At 31.8% G+C, this 18,653-nt stretch overlaps 2 protein-coding genes and 1 non-coding gene across 3 annotated transcripts; 2 read left to right on the plus strand and 1 right to left on the minus strand.

Moving 5' to 3' along the window:
- Window positions 1–3,176: 3,176 nt before the first annotated feature.
- Window positions 3,177–3,283, plus strand: LOC113870600. Its single transcript, XR_003505621.1, has one exon. It is a non-coding gene; the product is annotated as a small nucleolar RNA R71 (small nucleolar RNA).
- A 5,013-nt stretch (window positions 3,284–8,296) lies between these two features.
- LOC113869893 lies at window positions 8,297–10,275 on the minus strand. The gene is made up of 4 exons (XM_027506410.1): window positions 10,165–10,275; window positions 9,397–9,660; window positions 8,730–8,957; window positions 8,297–8,636 (listed from the first exon to the last, which is right to left on the minus strand). Exons 2-4 carry the CDS (start codon window positions 9,658–9,660, stop codon window positions 8,436–8,438), a joined length of 693 nt encoding a protein of 230 aa, XP_027362211.1. The 5' UTR covers window positions 10,165–10,275; the 3' UTR covers window positions 8,297–8,435.
- Window positions 10,276–15,970: 5,695 nt separating this feature from the next.
- On the plus strand, window positions 15,971–16,560 carry LOC113869323. The gene is made up of 2 exons (XM_027505592.1): window positions 15,971–16,138; window positions 16,234–16,560. The coding sequence occupies exons 1-2, from the start codon at window positions 15,971–15,973 to the stop codon at window positions 16,558–16,560; spliced, it is 495 nt and encodes a 164-aa protein (XP_027361393.1).
- Window positions 16,561–18,653: the final 2,093 nt, after the last annotated feature.

An 18,653-nucleotide genomic window follows, 5' to 3' on the forward strand; every position in this document is an offset into this window, starting at 1 on the left:
GTACCATTCCTCTTCAAACTAAAGATATTTAAAGCTCTCTTGTTGTTTAACGTTTTTGTTTCAAGGAGATACTGTACCTGCATGCCATCATATTACACTAGTTTTTCTTCTTTTTGCTCGGTATGTTTTATTCAATTGCAGTTTCATTTTATCACCCATCGAATATAAACGGATTATATTGTTACAGGCATGTTTTGGTTTGGATTTATAACAGAGTGAATATTCTTTATAAGGATTTATTTAATTTCCTTTTATGAGTTAACTTTCAAAAATGAATTAAGCTTAAGTTTCTTAACGGGTTATTAAAATTTATTCAGTTTTATTGGCCTACCTATGTGAATAGAGCCAAATTTATTAAAATTTTAAAATAACTTTTTCTAACTCTAAGCAAAAATTATTAAAATTTTAAGATGTAATCACATAGACCATGTTTCCAATCATATCTTACTATTATTCATTGAACGTTAATCAAATTCAATTTTTAAAGATGTTTATATTTAAAATAATAAAAATTAAAATGAATTTATAGAAAGGCAAAAAATAGAAAAATCACTAAGTTGATTCCTATGAATGAAAAGCTTTGAACTTTAAATTATTTTTATTATGCACCATAGAATTAAATTATGTTAGAATAATTATCAACCACTTAATCAATTATTACCATTATGTGATAACCATAAATAATAACAATCTTTTTATTTATATGTTATACTAGTGATCATAAAAATAATAAAATATTATAAATTTTATTAAATTTTCTTTTTAATATCTAAATATTATAAAATTCTACTAAGTTTTTTAGTTGCAAGGATCATGTATAAAAGAATATTTAAAAAATATGTAAGAAAGATAATATATATATATATATATATATATTATTAAATAAAAAATTGTCATGTCTAGAAAAACAAAAACTAGATTTAAATCTAAAATTATTCATTTTAAAAATTCAGTGAATGATACATATAAAAAATAAAATGAGATCTAAGAAAATTTGTATGTTTATTTATTTTTAAGATCAACAATATTTAAATTGTCATTTATATTTTAATGTTTCTCAACTTTAAATTGACACATAGTATATTTCAATAGAATCATTTAAATTTAACAAGGTAAAGAATATTTTGAGTACGATTGAAATATAGGACAATTAATGCATACAAAATTCTTCCAATTTGTATCAAAACTAGCATACAATAATTATAACTATTGATCATAAGGTTGGTAAAAACAAAATTATTGTCACAACATAGGTCATAACGAGACATCAGGCGAACTTTTAAAAAATATCAATTGAAATATTATGATTTTTTTAAAAGAAATAATATGATATTGGAAATTTAATATAAATGTTAGAGTCATTTAAACAATAATTACTTTATTTTAATTGCATAAATTCATTATAATTTTAAAAATATTTATCTAAACCCTTAACAATAATTTTTATCTTTTTATTTCCAAAAAAATTATTAAATGATATTTTAGAAATTAAAAAATTATATATTTTTTTATAAAATTATAATATTTAAAACACAAGATAGTGTGATTATATAAATTATCTTCTGATAAACAATACAAGAAGCAAATAAAAATCTCCCACCGTATTGTTAATCATTGCATTGAGAAATGAGATAAAAATAAAGTGTTTTAATTTAAAACATTTGAGTAGATGTTTAATTAACAAATTCATGTTACAAAGATTTTATAGTATAAATTATACATAAATTACTTATGGCTTATTCAATAATTGGATGCAATATAAATTATACATTACTATTATAAAGTGTTGTATGGTAGAAATAATTTAAGTAGTTAAATACTTAACAATTTAGTTTTTTCAGTTAAAGATATGACTTAAATTTTAAATTATTAAATTAATTAAGTAAAAGGACAATAAATATATTTAGGTTAATTAGTAAAAGCATATATATATATATATATATATATATATATGATAAAATAAAGTTAAAGTATAACTTAATAAAATATAACATAAGATAATATCGGTACACAAAGATTCAGTTCCATTTTTTACTTAAGTGAAACTAATCTTGCTTAAGTGAATTTTAAACATAAATACTAGAATAAAATTTACATTTTTGCTTAAGCAAAATTAAGTTGGAGAATGAGTTCTCCTAGTTGTTCTAGCAACACCAATCATTGGCCTTCAGTGTGTATTTTGGCATAAAAGTAGACCATTGCCATTATATATCTCTTGTCCCTTGTTTGGAGGGCAAGTGTACCTATTGAAAAGTAATAAAGGGTTCTTAAATTAAGTTCTTGAAATATCGTTTCACAAAAATTAATTTTCAATTATTAAGAATTTCCTAACTCAAATGTTTAAGCTTCAAAGATATGAAATTAATTAAAATAAGAATTTATAAAATTAATTATAAAACTAAGGGCAAGGAATACAATGCAGATCTTGGTTAAACTTATCGGAGAAGAACCTAGAGCATATGAATTTTCTCATTCAATCCTTTATGTTATTTTTCTGTTTAATTCTAAATCTGATTTCTTTGTGATTACCAATCATTCATACGAAATTATTAATACCCAATGGTCATGCAATATTAATATTCTTTTTTCTAAATTAACATTCCCAATGTTGGTCCAACTTGGATTCAAGCTCCGTCATCCTCTTATCAGAGTAATGCACATATTGCATCATCTGATCTTGAAAGTTAGACTGAGATCTGAGGGCTTCTTTCCCTTCTGGTCATGCTCCCTGACTTTGCATATGGGGAGGGCGATAAACACTTAAATTTTGGCTTCTAAACCCATTCCCCCAAGAGTTAGGAGGATTACTCCTCCACCCTGAACTGTGATTGCCCATGAAATTTGCCTCCTCTTGCTTAGATTCTGGGCTTGCAGGAGCTATTACATGTTAGTCTTGAGCCTTTATTAAAGATTCTAGTTGCTTTGTAAGGGCTGCCATTTGGTGCATTAGTGGGCTGTTGCTTTCTGCTTGGTAAACTGGGGCAGTCTCTTTCCTCTTGATGTCATAAGAGTCAACAATGTGCCACTGAAAGTTAGAAGATGTCATCTCATCTATCAGCTTGTATGCATCATCTGGATCTTTTCTTATGAGAGACCCTCCTGCTGCGGCATCAATTGTAGCCCTGATGGTGATTGATAGGCCACTGTAAAAGATTTGCACCTGTCTCCATGTCGAAAAATCATAATGAGGGCATCTCCTCAAAAGCTATCCAAATCGCTCCCATGCTTCAAATAAGGATTCTGCTTCATGTTGTTGGAAGCAACATATCTCCGTCATAAGCTTAGTGGACCTTGATGGGGAAAAGTACTTTCCCAAGAATTGTTGAGTGAGATCCTCCCAAGTTCTGATGGAGTTGGCTGGGAGTGAGGAAAACCATGCATTCACCATTTCAGATACTGAGAAGGGGAAAAGGCGGAGTCGAATAGCATTGTTGGAGACTCCATTGTATTTGATGGTATTCGTCAATCGAAGGAACTTTGTCAGATGAAGATTGAGGTCTTCGTTAGGCATGCCTCCAAACTGTATCGAGTTCTGGACCATGGTTATGAGTGCTGGTTTCAACTCAAAATTGTTGGCCTCCACATTAGGTGCCGCAATGCTTCCAGGAGTGCCTCTAGCAGTGGGTGTCATGTAATCTTGAATTGATCTCCTTTCCTCTGTCATTCTTTGCTCTCTCACTTCTTTTCTTTGTTTACGCGCTGTTCTTTCAATCTCCGGATCAAATACACAAGTTGTAGAGCACTTAGAACGAGTGACCATACATTAAAAGAAATTATAAAGAAAAAAAAATAAAATAAAATAAAAACGAAAATTATAAAATATAAAAGAAAAATTTAACAATAAACAAAACAAAATAAAAATAAAACACAAATTGCTTAAATCAATTAAATTTGAGATTTTCTTAATATTGAAAAAGCAATCCCCGGTAACGGCGCCAAAAACTTGTTCGAAGGGCAAGTGTACCCATCGAGAAGTAATAAAGGGTTCTTAAATTAAGCCCCGAAATATCGTCCCACAAGGATTGATTTTCAATTACTAAGAATTTTCTAATTCAATTGTTTAAGCTTCAAAGATACGAGATTAATTAAAACTAAAAATTTATAAAATTAATTATAAAACTAAGAGTAAGGAATACAATGCACGTCTTGGTTAAACTTATCGAAGAGGAACCTAGGGCGTATGGGTGTTCTCATTCAATCTTTTATGTTATTTTTCCATTTAGATCTAAATCTGATTTCCTGGTGATTACTAATCATTATACTAATACTATTAATATTCATTGGTCATGCAATATTAATATTCTTTTCTCTAAATTAATATCCCCAATGGTCATGCAAGTTATCAATTTAGAAAAAGCCTAAGGAGCCTATGAATTTATTAATTTAATAACGATTAGAAAAGAAAGATTGATTTGATCCACCTAATCTTTTGTCTCGTTTTATCCTATAGATCTATTAATTAATCAAGGTACGATCGCTTGATGAAATAATTAATTAGGATTAAGAAAGAAGCGCAATAGGATAAAATCTAATCACATAACGGAAATCAAATTAAGATTCAAACATCAAAATCCCATAAATTCATAAACAATAGTTCTCATAGCCTTAGCTATGGACTTAGTTACTTATGCTAAAGAAAAGAACTAAAACATTCATGAATAAAGCCATAAAGAAAAGAAATAGAAAAACTAGAGTGTGATGAGTTCCCAGTCTTCAAGTACGGTCGCTTGAACCTCTAAGTCTCGCCAAACATGTGCCAAGAATCCCATACAAGAGAGATGAGATGAAAGATGTATCCTAGAGCAAAAGCCAAGATGACAAAAACGGTGTATCCAAGATGCCTTCAATGGTGTATCAGGTCTTCCTTTAATAGGGTTTGAAAACCCTAAAAACTCTTTATTATTGGGCTTTCCGCAGATGAGCACGGCCGTGCATGGGCTTGAAGCACTCCCGTGCTTGTTTAAAGGAGCTGGGCGTATTGACTGTTGTAAAGCTCTAATCTTCTATCAATTTGGGCCCAAAATGCGCCCAAAATATACTTGTGGCCTCTTTATACAAAACTGCACAATTAATAAATAAATTAGTGTAAAACCCAAACAAAATAAAGATCAAATATGAATATATGGGCTATAAAAGAGAGCTTAATTACATACTTATCACCCGGGATTAATAATCCTACTTTGTTGTGAAGATGATGCCATCTATTTAACAAAATTACTATAACTAATAAAATTTCATTCTATAATAGTTAAACACATTCATACCTAAATACTATCACATTGTTATAACATGAATATATATTCAATGAAATATATTCTAAACATTAATATCAGATATACTCATCAATATCAATCTCATCATAAATTATAATTTACGTAATATCATTTTCATATTAAAATTAAATATTCTTATTTACATTTTTATACATATTACTAACGATATACAAAAGTTTAATTATTACAATTATTTTTCATATTAAAATGTTCTTACTACAATTTATATAAATATAGTTACGTTATTTAAATAAAATAACTCTAATTATAAAAAAAATTTAATTTAAATTTTTATGAATTCAATTTAAATTTACATAAATTACATACATTTTACAATTATGCAAATTATATTACGTTTTTAAAATTAAATAATATTTTATCTACATACAATATTTTTTCTATAGTACTACTTTAACAATTTTAATTTATATATACATAAGATTTATACAAATTATGATTATATGTTAATTAAATACGTCATAACATTTTATATTATTACTGAACATATAAATTTATAGTTTTTAAATTTTATTTAAATTAATATAGCTGTAAAAATTATGTATTACAATAAAACTGAATATAAATAATTAATAAAATAATTTATTTAACAAATATAATTATTTATTATTTTTTTACAATTATATAACAAATATAATATATATAAAATTAATAATATTATGTTAATATATTATTTATACAACATACAACAACAATATTTTTATAGTTACAATTACAGTTAAATATAAATAATTAATAAAATAATTTATTCATCCTTTTATTTATTATTTTTTTTACAATTATATAACAAATATAATATATTTAACATTAATAATATTATGCTAATATATTATTTATACAATATACAACAACAATATTTTTACAATTACAGTTAATTATAATTTTACAGTTTAATTTACTACTCTACAACTACAACAATATTCTTTATACAACATATTAATACCTACAAATAATATAATAATATTTAAATTTGTAAACATTTTTTACTAACCTCAATAAACTTTCAGCCCAATTATTTTAGTACTCACCACTCACTTAATCACCTGCAAAAAAATTATAAACATTTAAAATTCAATTTTTATCAATTTTCAAATATTTTAAATAATACAAATCAATTTACATTATAAAATATCAATATAAAAATACATCTATACCTATAAATCACGTGCAAATTTTGAAAATTTTGAGGCTAAAAATGCAATTCACAAATGAAATTCTTGGACTGGAGAACGAGTTTTGTAGGCGACCATGAACACAAAAGATGCAAAACGAAAATGAGAATGAATGAGGAGAAGGGGAAGAAGGTCAGGAATGGTTACTGTAGCTTGTCACGTGTCAACAATTCATTGGTTTCGCCACTGCTTTGGTGAAACACTCCTTCGCCATAATATATGCGAAATAGATAGGATTATGCCACGTGTCCTATAAACTCCCTAGCCGTTGATTATGTGATTTTTTTTATATATATATTTTTTGCTTGGCAACTTTCGCAATTCCATTGGCGAAACTCTAGCCGTTACTGCCACATGTCGTTTTCCAATTATTTTTGCACTAGTGGTGACGAAACATTGTGGTCTTTTCGTCAGTCAAATGGCGAAACTATTCATAATTTGACACGTAGTTTCAACTTTTTGTTTTTTGCTTTTTTTTTTCTTGCGAAATAATATATAAAATATTTATAAAATAATTACTTTCGCCAATCATTTTGGCAAAACCTTTTGCCACGTTGGCACCTACCTCACCTCAGACAGAAAAATAGTTTCAAACTTAATATATTTTGATAATTAGTTTTTAAATTTACAATATTAAAATAAAAAAACCTATAAAGAGCTATTATGCAGAGTAATTTGATCTTATTCAAATAACTAATGTGATAAAAAATGATTACATAAAATTTTTATAATTTTTTAAAGAAATAGCTTTATATTATAGATATGCTCAAACAAATTAATCTTATAATAAAGAAAATATCTATTATTATTTTTTAAATAATTTTTTTTTTAAATATTTCATTTTTCTCATAAATATATCAACAATAAAATTATTTTATATATACAAATATAAAAGTTGAGAAAATAATTTAAACGTATCCATGTGCATGAACATGCTCAAGATTTTGCTTTTAAGATTGAATGTGGGGTCAGAAAATCTTTGCCATCCTATTCACCTAAGAGCTTTTTGAGGTTTGACGTGCTTTTTGCCTGCCACTTTCAAAGGGAAACATCGACACAAAAGTTGCTGCGTTCTGAGTGAGGGGAATTATGTAAGTCACTTACGTATACAACATCCCACTACTTATCTGTCAGATCATTTTGGAATCCTATATCAAAAGCCAAGTAACACTATTGCTACTACATTTTCAACAATAATGCTATTTATATATTTCATAAATATATATTATATATCGTTGAACTGCCATAAATATACCTCGGAAAAAAAAAAAGCATACTTTATAAATATATAAATATTATTAAAGAATTTGCTAAAAGTGCATAGTGGATACATATGCTAGAGACTAATCTTAGCCAAAAATGAAGTGTGTTCAATTTGCATGTGTTCCAATGCACAAAAATAGAGAAATATATGTCCTAGTACTTCTAGACTAGACAAATGTCCATTTTAAGTTGCACTAACAAAAAAAACAAACATGCACAAAGTCTTTGTTCTAGGACCTAGAGGTTGCAGGGTCTAAATCTTTGAAATAGGCACCAATTGCACATGGATAAGACTGTTTATGTCTATCGTCCTTTGACCTTACTTAGGGAGAGCCTCATGCAATTGGTCATTTTTTTATAATGAATTATGTATGTAGGAGTGTTAAGCATATATGCAGAAAGATGCGACATTTGCATTACCATAGGAAATTTTGTTACCCAAAGCATAATATAAGTTGGAGATACCAATTTCTAGTTCATTTATAAAAGCAGAAAACCATGGAATTCAAAAGTAACCACAGTGCTGTACACCTTTAATTTACTATCAACCCTGTGCTGTACAAGCTCAGCTAGTTACTATTCTCAAAGCTACTGAACCTGCAACTCCCAACTTTTTCAGTCCCAAAATGTTCCAAGAATTCTTATTCTCCAAAAATTGACACTGAAATTAAATACAAGTGTAAGAGAAGTTAAGTAAGAAAAACAATTTTCAATATGGGTAAACAAATTGACATGATCTCCGAGGGGTGAATTTCCTTGGGCGCTTTCTGAAATTCACAACTTCAACACACTCATATGGCTCAGCAACAGAGATAGATGATTCAGTTTCTGAGTTTTGGTTATCAATTTGGTTAGCATTCTCAGCAATTCCTTCAATTGGAAAGCCTTGATTTTGTGGCTCCACTGAGATCTAACAATGCACATCATAAGATTTAAATCACAAATTAATGATTGAGTATTAAGTAAGCAGTGAACTTCACATTAAATTTAAGTATGCTGTTACCTTGCATGTAATGGAGCAGAATTTATTGCGCTCATCTTGTAAATGCTTTCCACATTCTTCACAAGTACCACCCCACTTTGGATTTGTTGATACTTTGGCTTCTTTCGCCTCTTTGGCTTGAGGCTCTGGACTTGGACTCTCAAATTTAGATTTTTTTGTTAGCTTCATGTCTTTGGATGAAGTCCGGGGTTTGAGATGCACAATCTTATCATTGTTGGATATATAAGTCTGCCAAATCAATCCCCATTGTAAGAAGAATATTCTGATCATCAATCATTCATCAACAAGAAACATAAATTCAGAGCTTAAAACTAAAACTAAGAGGTCACTTCAGGTTCTATGAATCAGATAAACCAATCAAGCCATGAGTCTCAGAAAGGAAAATTCATGGTAACACACTTCACTCGATGATTAGAACCCTTTTGTAAAATTCACAGCTTTTCTGGAATCTAAACTAAACCCTTTTGTAAAATCTTTAGATATTGCAAATCGATGGAGGCTATGATCAATAATTTAAACTACATAAAAGTTCCATACACTCATCAATTGTTAACATTTATCAAGCAAAACAAATCATCACTAGTATAGATGCAATGAATGATATTACAACCAAGAAAGATAATTAATTTTAAACAAGAATAAATCAAATCAAAACAAAAGAAAGAACCTGAATATTTGAGCAATCAAAATACTTGTGCAGCTCAGAGTGGCGCACAACATCCTGATAGGAGTATTTGTATATCTGAATCCTCCGATGGAGGGAATGAGATTCCTTGCAGTGCCTACACAAGCTAGCTGCGCAGTCTATGCAGAACACATTCTTGTCACTAAATCTAATGTCTTTGTGATTTTCACAACATCCAAAGTTGCTACTCAAAAGGGCATCAAGCCAATTTCTCTTCCTTTCCTTTGGTAAGCGATTCTGCCCCATCTGCAAAATTATTTAAAAAAACAAACTTGTAAAATTGAAGTTACTAAAACATGAGCTCAGTTCTCTGACCAATTATCAATTCCCCATTTTCCTCATCAATATTCAACAAAGAGTTACAATTCACAACCCCAATTGCAACCAAAATTCCAATATTCAAGATGTGGTGAAAAATCAACCGAACAAATGAATGAAATTTACAATCTTGACATTCCATATGTTAACTGGCAGCAATTTTGCATGTGGAACGCTAATTTGAACCCATGGTGATTGAGAATTACTACAGGGATCAAAATTGGGATAGTTTAATGGTTAATAAACTATGTTTGAAGAATCACATGCACCAAGAACGCAGTGAAAATTTGGGAATGCAGAGAAGGGTATGAATCAATAACCTTGAAATTGCAATCACATTTTCGCAAGAATAAAAAAGAAAAGGCAAAATGAATGAAAACCCATGAAAATTCAGATTCCAAGAACAAGAATTATATGTACTAACCATGTCACTTCCTTCTCTCTAGAAAGATATTGAAAGGGAGAGAAGATAAATGTTAAGGAAACAGAGACTGGTGTAGCTCTTAGAAGTAGACCAAAATATGCAATATAGTGCAATCTCAGTAACAGAAAGAGGGTATAAAAAAAGGGTATTTATTAAAAAAAAAGTAAAAATGGAAACGAATATTTTCAAATTCAAAGATTAATGTTTATGATTATAGACAACTTCACAGGATTTTTCAATTGGATGGCACGTGGGACCCAAAATCCCAAAATTACTAAAACGCGGCGCTCCCACGCTGCCCCCACACACATTTCTGCTCCGAATCTTTGATATATATATATCACATCGGCAAATTATTTGATTGAAAAGAAAAACAAAATAATTACTCGTTATTGATTGGCCACCCCATAAATTTATAATCTGTAAGATTTATTATGTGAATATCACACGGCAAATTGTGATTATGATTGTGCGTCTTTTTTAATTTTTTTCACTGTATTTTTTAAGCATTAAAATTAATTTATCATTGTAAAATAATATAATAATCTTATCATTAAATTAAATTCATATTCTAATTTTCTGTCAATCATTTCGGTAGACGACAATTCCAAAGTCAATTTATCAAATTCCAAGGTCAATTTGGGTCAACCTAAATTTCAAGTAGTGGGATATTTTTTTATCACAATTTTAAAAATTATTTATTAAAATAAATTATTTAAAATAACTTATTAAAATAAGTAAATTCAACAAAATAAAAAATGTTATAAAAAATAGGGTCACACGACATGTGTCATAACTGACTATGTAGCTCATATTTGAACAGTGTAGACACGTTATACTTATTATATTGCATTCTACTGAATATCTCCTATATTTTTACTCAACAATTGTTTTTTACTTTTAAAATTTTACATTTTAATAATTAAAATTTAAATAATAATATTATCTTAATAAATAATTTTAGAATTGTATTCACAGTAAAGTATTAGCTATTAATAATTTTTTGCAGGAATTATTCCAGTTCCTTCGTTTTATTGATTTTTATTTCTTCTGTTCGTCTTCTTCTTGTCTTCCCCCAAAAGGCACTACGACCCACTAAGCTTTTAACTATTTATTATTCGGTAATTTAGTTTATGTTTTTAAACATTTATAATATAATTGACAGAAAAATGGTTGACAGCCTATCTTGGTTACAGGTTATTATTGGTTTGGCTTCTCTTTTATATGGCAGCTGAAACCCATATTTTTAACGTGCTCTTTTATTGAGTATTTAATATTTTGAATATTCAATTTTGTCTCGTCTAAATTTTTTTACTTAATTAAATTTAAATTTAAAATAATTAATTTAACTAATATAAATACAAGCAACTTTTTAAACTAAAATAAATACACCTAAAAATAATACAAACAATTTTTTTTCAACATAAGTTCAAGAAATAAAATATTTTTTCCTAAACTAAAAGATTAAAACAATTTAATAGAGAACAATTATATTTATCTTGATAAATTAGTTATTAAAAAAAATAATTTTTTTATTTACTATAGCAAATTCTCTTTATTTAACCATTTTATATAGGGTTTAGTTTTGGGGCTGGGCAATAGAACTTCAACTCAATAAGTAAGACCATTAATTTGTACAGGCAACGTGACATATTGCCCATGACTTTTGTCTTTTGTGAAATAACATACATATTTTGCTGAACTTCTACAGTGTTTAACAAAAACCTTATCATCTTTTTTTTTTTTCTTCTTTGGATGTATTTACCTGACTAGAGAAGAAGAAGAAGTTATAATATTACTACCAATTACTAATATTCTTTGAATATATCTCTTTATGTATATATAAAATGTGGCTGTGTGTGAGAATGATGCGTAATCATTTGCTATTATATTATCGATTATGTATTTCTCACTAAAAACTAATGTCATATGTGTAAACTCTCAAATTGGTCTTATGGCTACAAGAAAGGACACACCCCGTCAAACACCTTTTGCATGGGAAAAAAAAGAAGACTTACCAATGTTATTGAAATATCTTCCATGTTCTTTCCTTTAATTTTAAATTTATTATGAAAACCATTTTTTTTCCTCATTTTATGATGGAGGGATTTATGAAATATAACTATTGGTGTGCAATGTAGAGAGTAACAGTCTAACAGAGATTCAGTGTTATAGACGCTATTCTATTGAATTGAAAATTTAGTTTTAATTTATAACTAACGGCACTGAGTTGTATCTTGATGTTTTCTTTCTAGAAAAAGAACGTTTATTGTTTGTTGTATGAGATGGAATCTATAACATTCTAGAAAAAAATTATTTAGAGTTTTTCAATGTCTACGACGACTATGCTTTCTAAATTCTTCCAAATCAATTTCTCAATTTGATTGCTTTGAGTATTTGTGTATCAAATATTTCTAAATTTTGGAAGTGAGAGATTTAATAAAAGCAGGAAAGGTCAGAGCTTTTACATAATTATTCTTTTTACAAATAAATGTTTTAGACACATATATGTCAATTATAGACGGAATTCCTCCAAAAAGTTTTGGAAGTGATAGAGACAAAATTATCCCATATAGCAAAACTTGAAGTCACTAAAAGTATTGCGTTGGAAGTTAGTTTCATGTTGATTGCGTCATGTATCATCAATGGAGTTAATTAAGGTGAAGAATTGTTGTAGAAATTGTTTGTGTCACGACTCTTTTTAATGACATCCTATAATATTGTTCTTAATTTAATATTCACTTATGGGATAATGCATACATAGAATAGATAATATAATTTTTTTTTTAAAATTTGGTCTTTAACCTCATAATCAATAGAATAACTAGCTCCGATGACATTTTCATATAATTCAAAAATTTACATAAGTGCGTATATATTTACAACAAATATTCTGTGAGGAGTTTAAAATACAAGTTTTTGAATAATAATTATATAATTAAAAACTGTAACTAAATAATCTAGACTCACTACTACCATATAGACTAACAAAATAAGTAAAACTACAATCTCTACAGAGCACTTGACTCCAAGCCTTCCTCAGTCAGACCTTCTAGCATGAGAAGTAGCTACAGTACCTGTCACATTTGCTCACATATCATAGTACGATCATTACAAGGCGCACACACACCCCAACATAGACAGAATGACAAGAGTGAGCTTACGAATTAATAATCACAACTACAGAAGTAAAATGTAGATATAATCATTCATACAACTCATTATCTCAACATTTCCAGCACTCAACACAACAATGCAACTCATCCTAATGCAAGATGCAATCACTCAGTTCCAACTAATTTTACAGCTTTACTAATCTAGAAGGAACTTACAATTCTCCGGTTTGAGAGTGACCTATCTCGGTATCTGGATCCAGATATATAGTGTAACGTCCCGAATTTTGTAATATAGTTGATTATTAATATAAGTATTTGCATTGACTTTTTTGTGTAGTGTATTTATAATTGTAGATGATTGGATAATTGGGATTGGACTGAATTTTTGGCTAAGTATTCTCGCTACAGCGAGACATCTGTCGCTGTAGCGAGAGGGCCCTTAGAGGAAGGCGTGAAATTGTCGCCTTGTCGCTGTAGCGAGAGTGTCTAGCTGTAGCGACAAAGCCACAATTTGGGGTGCATTTTTGGGTGCAGTCTCGCTGTAGCGAGAACGTCTTGTTGTAGCGAGAAGGTCTCATTATAGCGAGATTCTGCAGAAATCAGGGTGCAATTTCGTTTGAGATTTTCGCTGTAGCGACAAGAGGTTTAGGGATTTCGATTTTCTCAATCCAAAACCCTACTCTACTAATTAAATTGCCTCTAAAGTCGTTCGAAAGCTAGATTGAAGGTTGAATCCGTGTAGGGAACGCTTGGAGGTGAGTTTTAATTGTTAGGATTTTCATTTTTCATCCCTTTTCTTTGTTTATTAGTTTCCTTGGATTCTCATGGAGTTCTTCCATGCATTTAGGCTGAAATTCGTGTAGAGAGCACTTCCGTGGTTGAATTCGAGTGTGGATCTTCAATCTAAGGTAAGGGAGAACTCTACCCTATCTCAATATGTGTGATTAGCCGTTTATTTCGTTGAATATTGTGATGTGGCTGAGTTAGAAGGTAGGAAATATGTGTTAATGGGAATGGTTGTGAAATATGATGTGGGCCATGTGCCGTGAGATGTGAATATTATGTTCATGGATGAAAGAATATGTGTTTACTCGAAACTGATAAATGTGAATTACATAATAAATGTCGTGTAATAGAATGAGGGTATATATGCCGAGTATTATGAATGGGTATGGGCACTTGTGCCGTATATTTGAATGAATATTGTGAACAAGTGTGGGCTCAAGGGCTGTATAATATGAATGAATATAGGTTTTGTACCGTGTACTGTAAAACGAATGAGGGCCTAGTACCGTGTATTATGCATGACTGTGGGCTTTATGCTGTATAGTGAGAATGAATATTGTAATGTGTGTGAATGAGGTGTGATTAACGCTGGTGTAACGTGCTGTGAATGGTTCAGCGATACACTGGGGGTATGGAAGATGAGGACGGTAGAAATACCTTGGGGAAGAGGGAGTGGTGGTGACACCGACAGTGGGAGCGGGTACACCCTGGGCCACACTCTCTCTTCCTGACTAGACCTCTGACCACTACCTTTGATGAGCGACTCGTGACTGCCGACATGGTATCCATGAGGCGAGGGTAACCTTCGACCATCCATAGTGAAAATTTGTGATCACAGTGCCACTGTGAGCGTGGCTGGCGTGCAGTGAGCGCACAGGATTATTGTTTGTTAATTTTGTGTGTGTAAACTGTTTGATGTCGTGAGTGCATCGGTGTTTGAATGAAATTGAATGGAGTAGTATTGTTGCCTGTGAATATATTTTATGAATTGTGTTAGAAATGATGTAAAATAGGTGCAAGGTGAGACTCTATGTTTGTTTGTGTAACGAGTAGTGTAGAATACTCAACCTTACATTCATTTATCAGGTAATCAAGACGATAGCATCGGTCTCAGTGAAGGACTAGATGGAACTGCTATAGGACTTAAAATATTATTTTGAAACTGTTGTACTTGAATAGGTCCTGTAGTAGTTATTTGATATGAAGTTGTAACCCTTTCCATAATTTAGAACATTTAATGAGGATTTTATTCAAATGAAAAAGTTTATTCTCCCTATTTTGTGAAATCTATTGTTATTTTGGAAAGTAAAAATTTAGGTGTTATAATTTTGGTATCAGAGTAGTTCATCCAAATCGGACTAGGGTATCGGATTGAAGTGTCCAAGCTAAGTGTTGATTGTTTTGCTTGCCTGAATTATAAATGTATAAATTGATCTAATGTGTTGGAATGTGGTTTGCTGAATTATGATTAGCTTAGATTAAACATAGCTGGTAGAGGTAGAGGTACTAGAGGCACCAATGATCCCATGGAGTGCATAGCTCAAATGCTGGAGGCCTTGGTGCACAATCAAGGCAGAGAGCCAGCTAAGTACCGAGAGTTGTCTACCTTTACTAGGCACGATCCCCCAAAGTTTGAAGGAGGGTTTAATCCTGAGGGAGCCTAGAGGTGGGTGGCAGATGTAGAGAAGGTCTTCAATGCAATGGGGTGCCGTGAGGAGCACAAGGTTGCATATGCCACTTACTTGCTATGTGGAGAAGCGGAAGACTAGTGGAGGTTTGTCGGTCAGACATTGCCACAAGAGGGTGGCTGAATCCAGTGGGAGACCTTCAAAGCGATTTTTCTAGGGAATTACTTTCCCCGGGATCTAAAAACGCAGAAAGCTAGAGAGTTCCTTGAGCGAAACAAAGATGTATGACCGTGGGGGAGTATGCAACTATGTTCCAAGAGTTAATGAAGTACTGGCCTCACTATCAGCATGGGGATGGAGAGGAAGATCTATGTGCTCAATTTGAGCATAGATTGAGGCCAGACATCCAATCTGCGACCAGTGTGTTCCAACTGACGGACTTGCCCACTTTGGTAAGCAAGAGCAAAATCTTCGAAGCCCAGCAAGACAAGATAGGAGACCCCCTAGATTTTCCAAGGGGCCATATTCAGGCTCGAGCAATTCACAGTCAAGAGGAAGTTTGTCTCTAGAGAAGAGCAGTGGGAGTGGCTCAGGATCAGGTTCTTTTAGAGGATCGATCAAATGTTTCAGGTGTGGCGGGCCACACATGGTGAAGGACTACCCACAGCCGCGAATTACATGCAGTAACTATGGGAAGTCAGGGCACACTGCTAATGTGTGCTGGGCCGCCAAGAGGGGTGGCAGTACTAGCATTGCACAGAAGCCTGAATCAAGGGGGAGCATGGGGCTAAGTACGGGGCAGAAGCTGTTCATTCCTGGTAGGGTCTTTGCTATAAGTGGGGCAGAGACTTCACAGTTAGAGGAGCTGATATGAGATAAATGTGTAATTAAAGGCCGATTGCTTGATGTGTTGTTTGACTTAGGTGCTAGGCACTCTTTTGTGTCTGTGGACTGTGTAAAGAGTTTGAATCTGTATATAATTGAACTATCGTGTAATGTTGTGGTGACTACCCCTACGGGTAAGCCGGTTGTGACATCATGGGTATGTCTGGGGTGTTCGATAATGGTACATGGTAGGGAGTTTGAGGTAGACTTGATCTGTTTACCTCTTTCTCAATTGGATATAATTCTGGGGATGGATTGGCTTGCTGCCAACCATATGCTGCTGGACTGTAGTGAGAAGACTTTATCTTCGGTACGACACTGACAAAGGTTCTGCAGCTTATGAGCCAAGGTGCGTGGGAGAACACGGTAAACGCCAAGGCCTTTATGGTTATGTTCTCAATGGAGGCCGAAAGCGTCGTGGAGTCGGAGTATATTCCGGTGGTGAGAGATTTCTTAGAAGTTTTTCCCGAAGATGTTTCTAAGTTACCACCTGAGAGAGAAATATAGTTTGCTATTGACCTCATTTTGGGGGCAAGCCTAATTTTCGTGGCACCTTTTAGGATGTCACAGGTGGAGTTGGTGGAGGTCAAGAAGCAAGTAGAGGATCTATTACAGAAACGGTTTGTAAGACTGAGGGTGTCGTAGTGGGGAGCTGTTGTTACAATTCTAAACACTAGCAAGTGCACTAGGAATTGCAGCAAGTAATGAGTAAAATTAAGATCCAAGTATCGTCTCCACAGGGAATTAGGAATTCAATTACCACTTCACAGAACAATAACTATTTGAGTCATATGAATTTGGAAGAGTAGTAACATGTACAAGCAATAAACTAGAACAATACAAAGAATTAAACTTGCAGCAAAACAGAGAATGAAAGTTGTATTGAGATGAGATATGAATGAAGGATAGTTAGGAATTTACTTCACAAGAATATCAATATTGATTCAATTATACTTTTGAATATTCAAGCAATTGGTTAATTGACAATCAAGTTCACATATAACTAGTCAAAGGTTAATCTCTTAACTCATTGACCCTAACAATCCACTAAACCCCCTAATCCCTTAGGTGAAGTTCAATTTCATGTTGCATTAAGACTTTGAACTGTAAGATTACAGAATTAAGTGTACTTATCCCTAAGAAACCCCTAATTTTGGTTGTTAATTCAGATTAGAGAATCAAATCCAATTCCCATTGGCAAATGTTCCTCTTTGGTTAATCAAGTGAATTCCCATTCAAAGATTACGTAAAGTGAAAAATTGACAACTCAATTAATCCAAAAACTCAAATTTCAGAAGCAAGAATCAAATTAATACATCAATTCGAGGTCCATAAACTCCTAACTACAAAGAATTACGCAGACATTGGGACAGAGAAAGAGAAAGAAGGAGAAGAAGAGAAGAATTGCAGAGAAGCCATCTCCACGAACTCAATCCAATGCCTCTTCTTGGAGCTCTGAAATTTGACCCCAATCCTCTCTCTTACTCTCTCTCAACGAGAATCTAAAAGAAAAAATGGAAGCTGATAAGAGTGGCCACGTAGAAGCTCATGTGGTTTCTGGAAACTGGAACTATCACTTTCACTGCTAAGAGTTGCAACGCAGAAGGTCGAGATGTTGTGCGTAATCACTTTTATGAGTAAAAGTGGTCACGCACAACTTGTCAAGTTTGAGGACTCTCTGGAACATCCACTTTCAATGATAAAAGTGGTTACGCAGAATACTCTGAAATTTTGCCTTCTCTGAAATGCTCACTTTCGCTGATAAAAGTGGTTATGCAGAACCTGCTGAGTCTGAGGCTTCTCTGGAGCACTCACTTTTGCTAGTAGAAGTGGTTACGCCTAGACTTTCCTTCTTCCTTGAGCTCTGGAGTGATCACTTTCATTGACAATAGTGATCACGCCCAGCTTGCATTCCATTTTTCTTGTGTTTTGGAGTCCATAACTGCTATTTTTCCTTTTCCTTTCCATTGATATTCCATTTCCATGAACCTTGCTCAGATTATTCCTACAAAAACAAGCATAAATTTCACAAATGTTAAGCTGACTACATAATAAAAGAAAACCTTCAATCATTCTATTTTT

Source organism: Abrus precatorius, unplaced genomic scaffold (genome assembly GCF_003935025.1).
Source record: "Abrus precatorius isolate BTA unplaced genomic scaffold, Abrus_2018 Scaffold6, whole genome shotgun sequence".
NCBI classification, from domain to species: Eukaryota; Viridiplantae; Streptophyta; class Magnoliopsida; order Fabales; family Fabaceae; genus Abrus; species Abrus precatorius.

Excerpts from the sequence above, each read along its gene's own strand:
- LOC113869893 (XM_027506410.1), bottom strand. The coding sequence starts at position 9,660 with ATGGGGCAGAATCGCTTACCAAAGGAAAGGAAGAGAAATTGGCTTGAT. Across the intron at positions 8,958-9,396 it reads TTGATTGCTCAAATATTCAG|ACTTATATATCCAACAATGA; the intron begins GTTCTTTCTTTT and ends TTGATTTGGCAG. Across the intron at positions 8,637-8,729 it reads TCTGCTCCATTACATGCAAG|ATCTCAGTGGAGCCACAAAA; the intron begins GTAACAGCATAC and ends GTGCATTGTTAG.
- LOC113869323 (XM_027505592.1), top strand. The coding sequence starts at position 15,971 with ATGACCGTGGGGGAGTATGCAACTATGTTCCAAGAGTTAATGAAGTAC. Across the intron at positions 16,139-16,233 it reads TGACGGACTTGCCCACTTTG|TCAAGAGGAAGTTTGTCTCT; the intron begins GTAAGCAAGAGC and ends AGCAATTCACAG.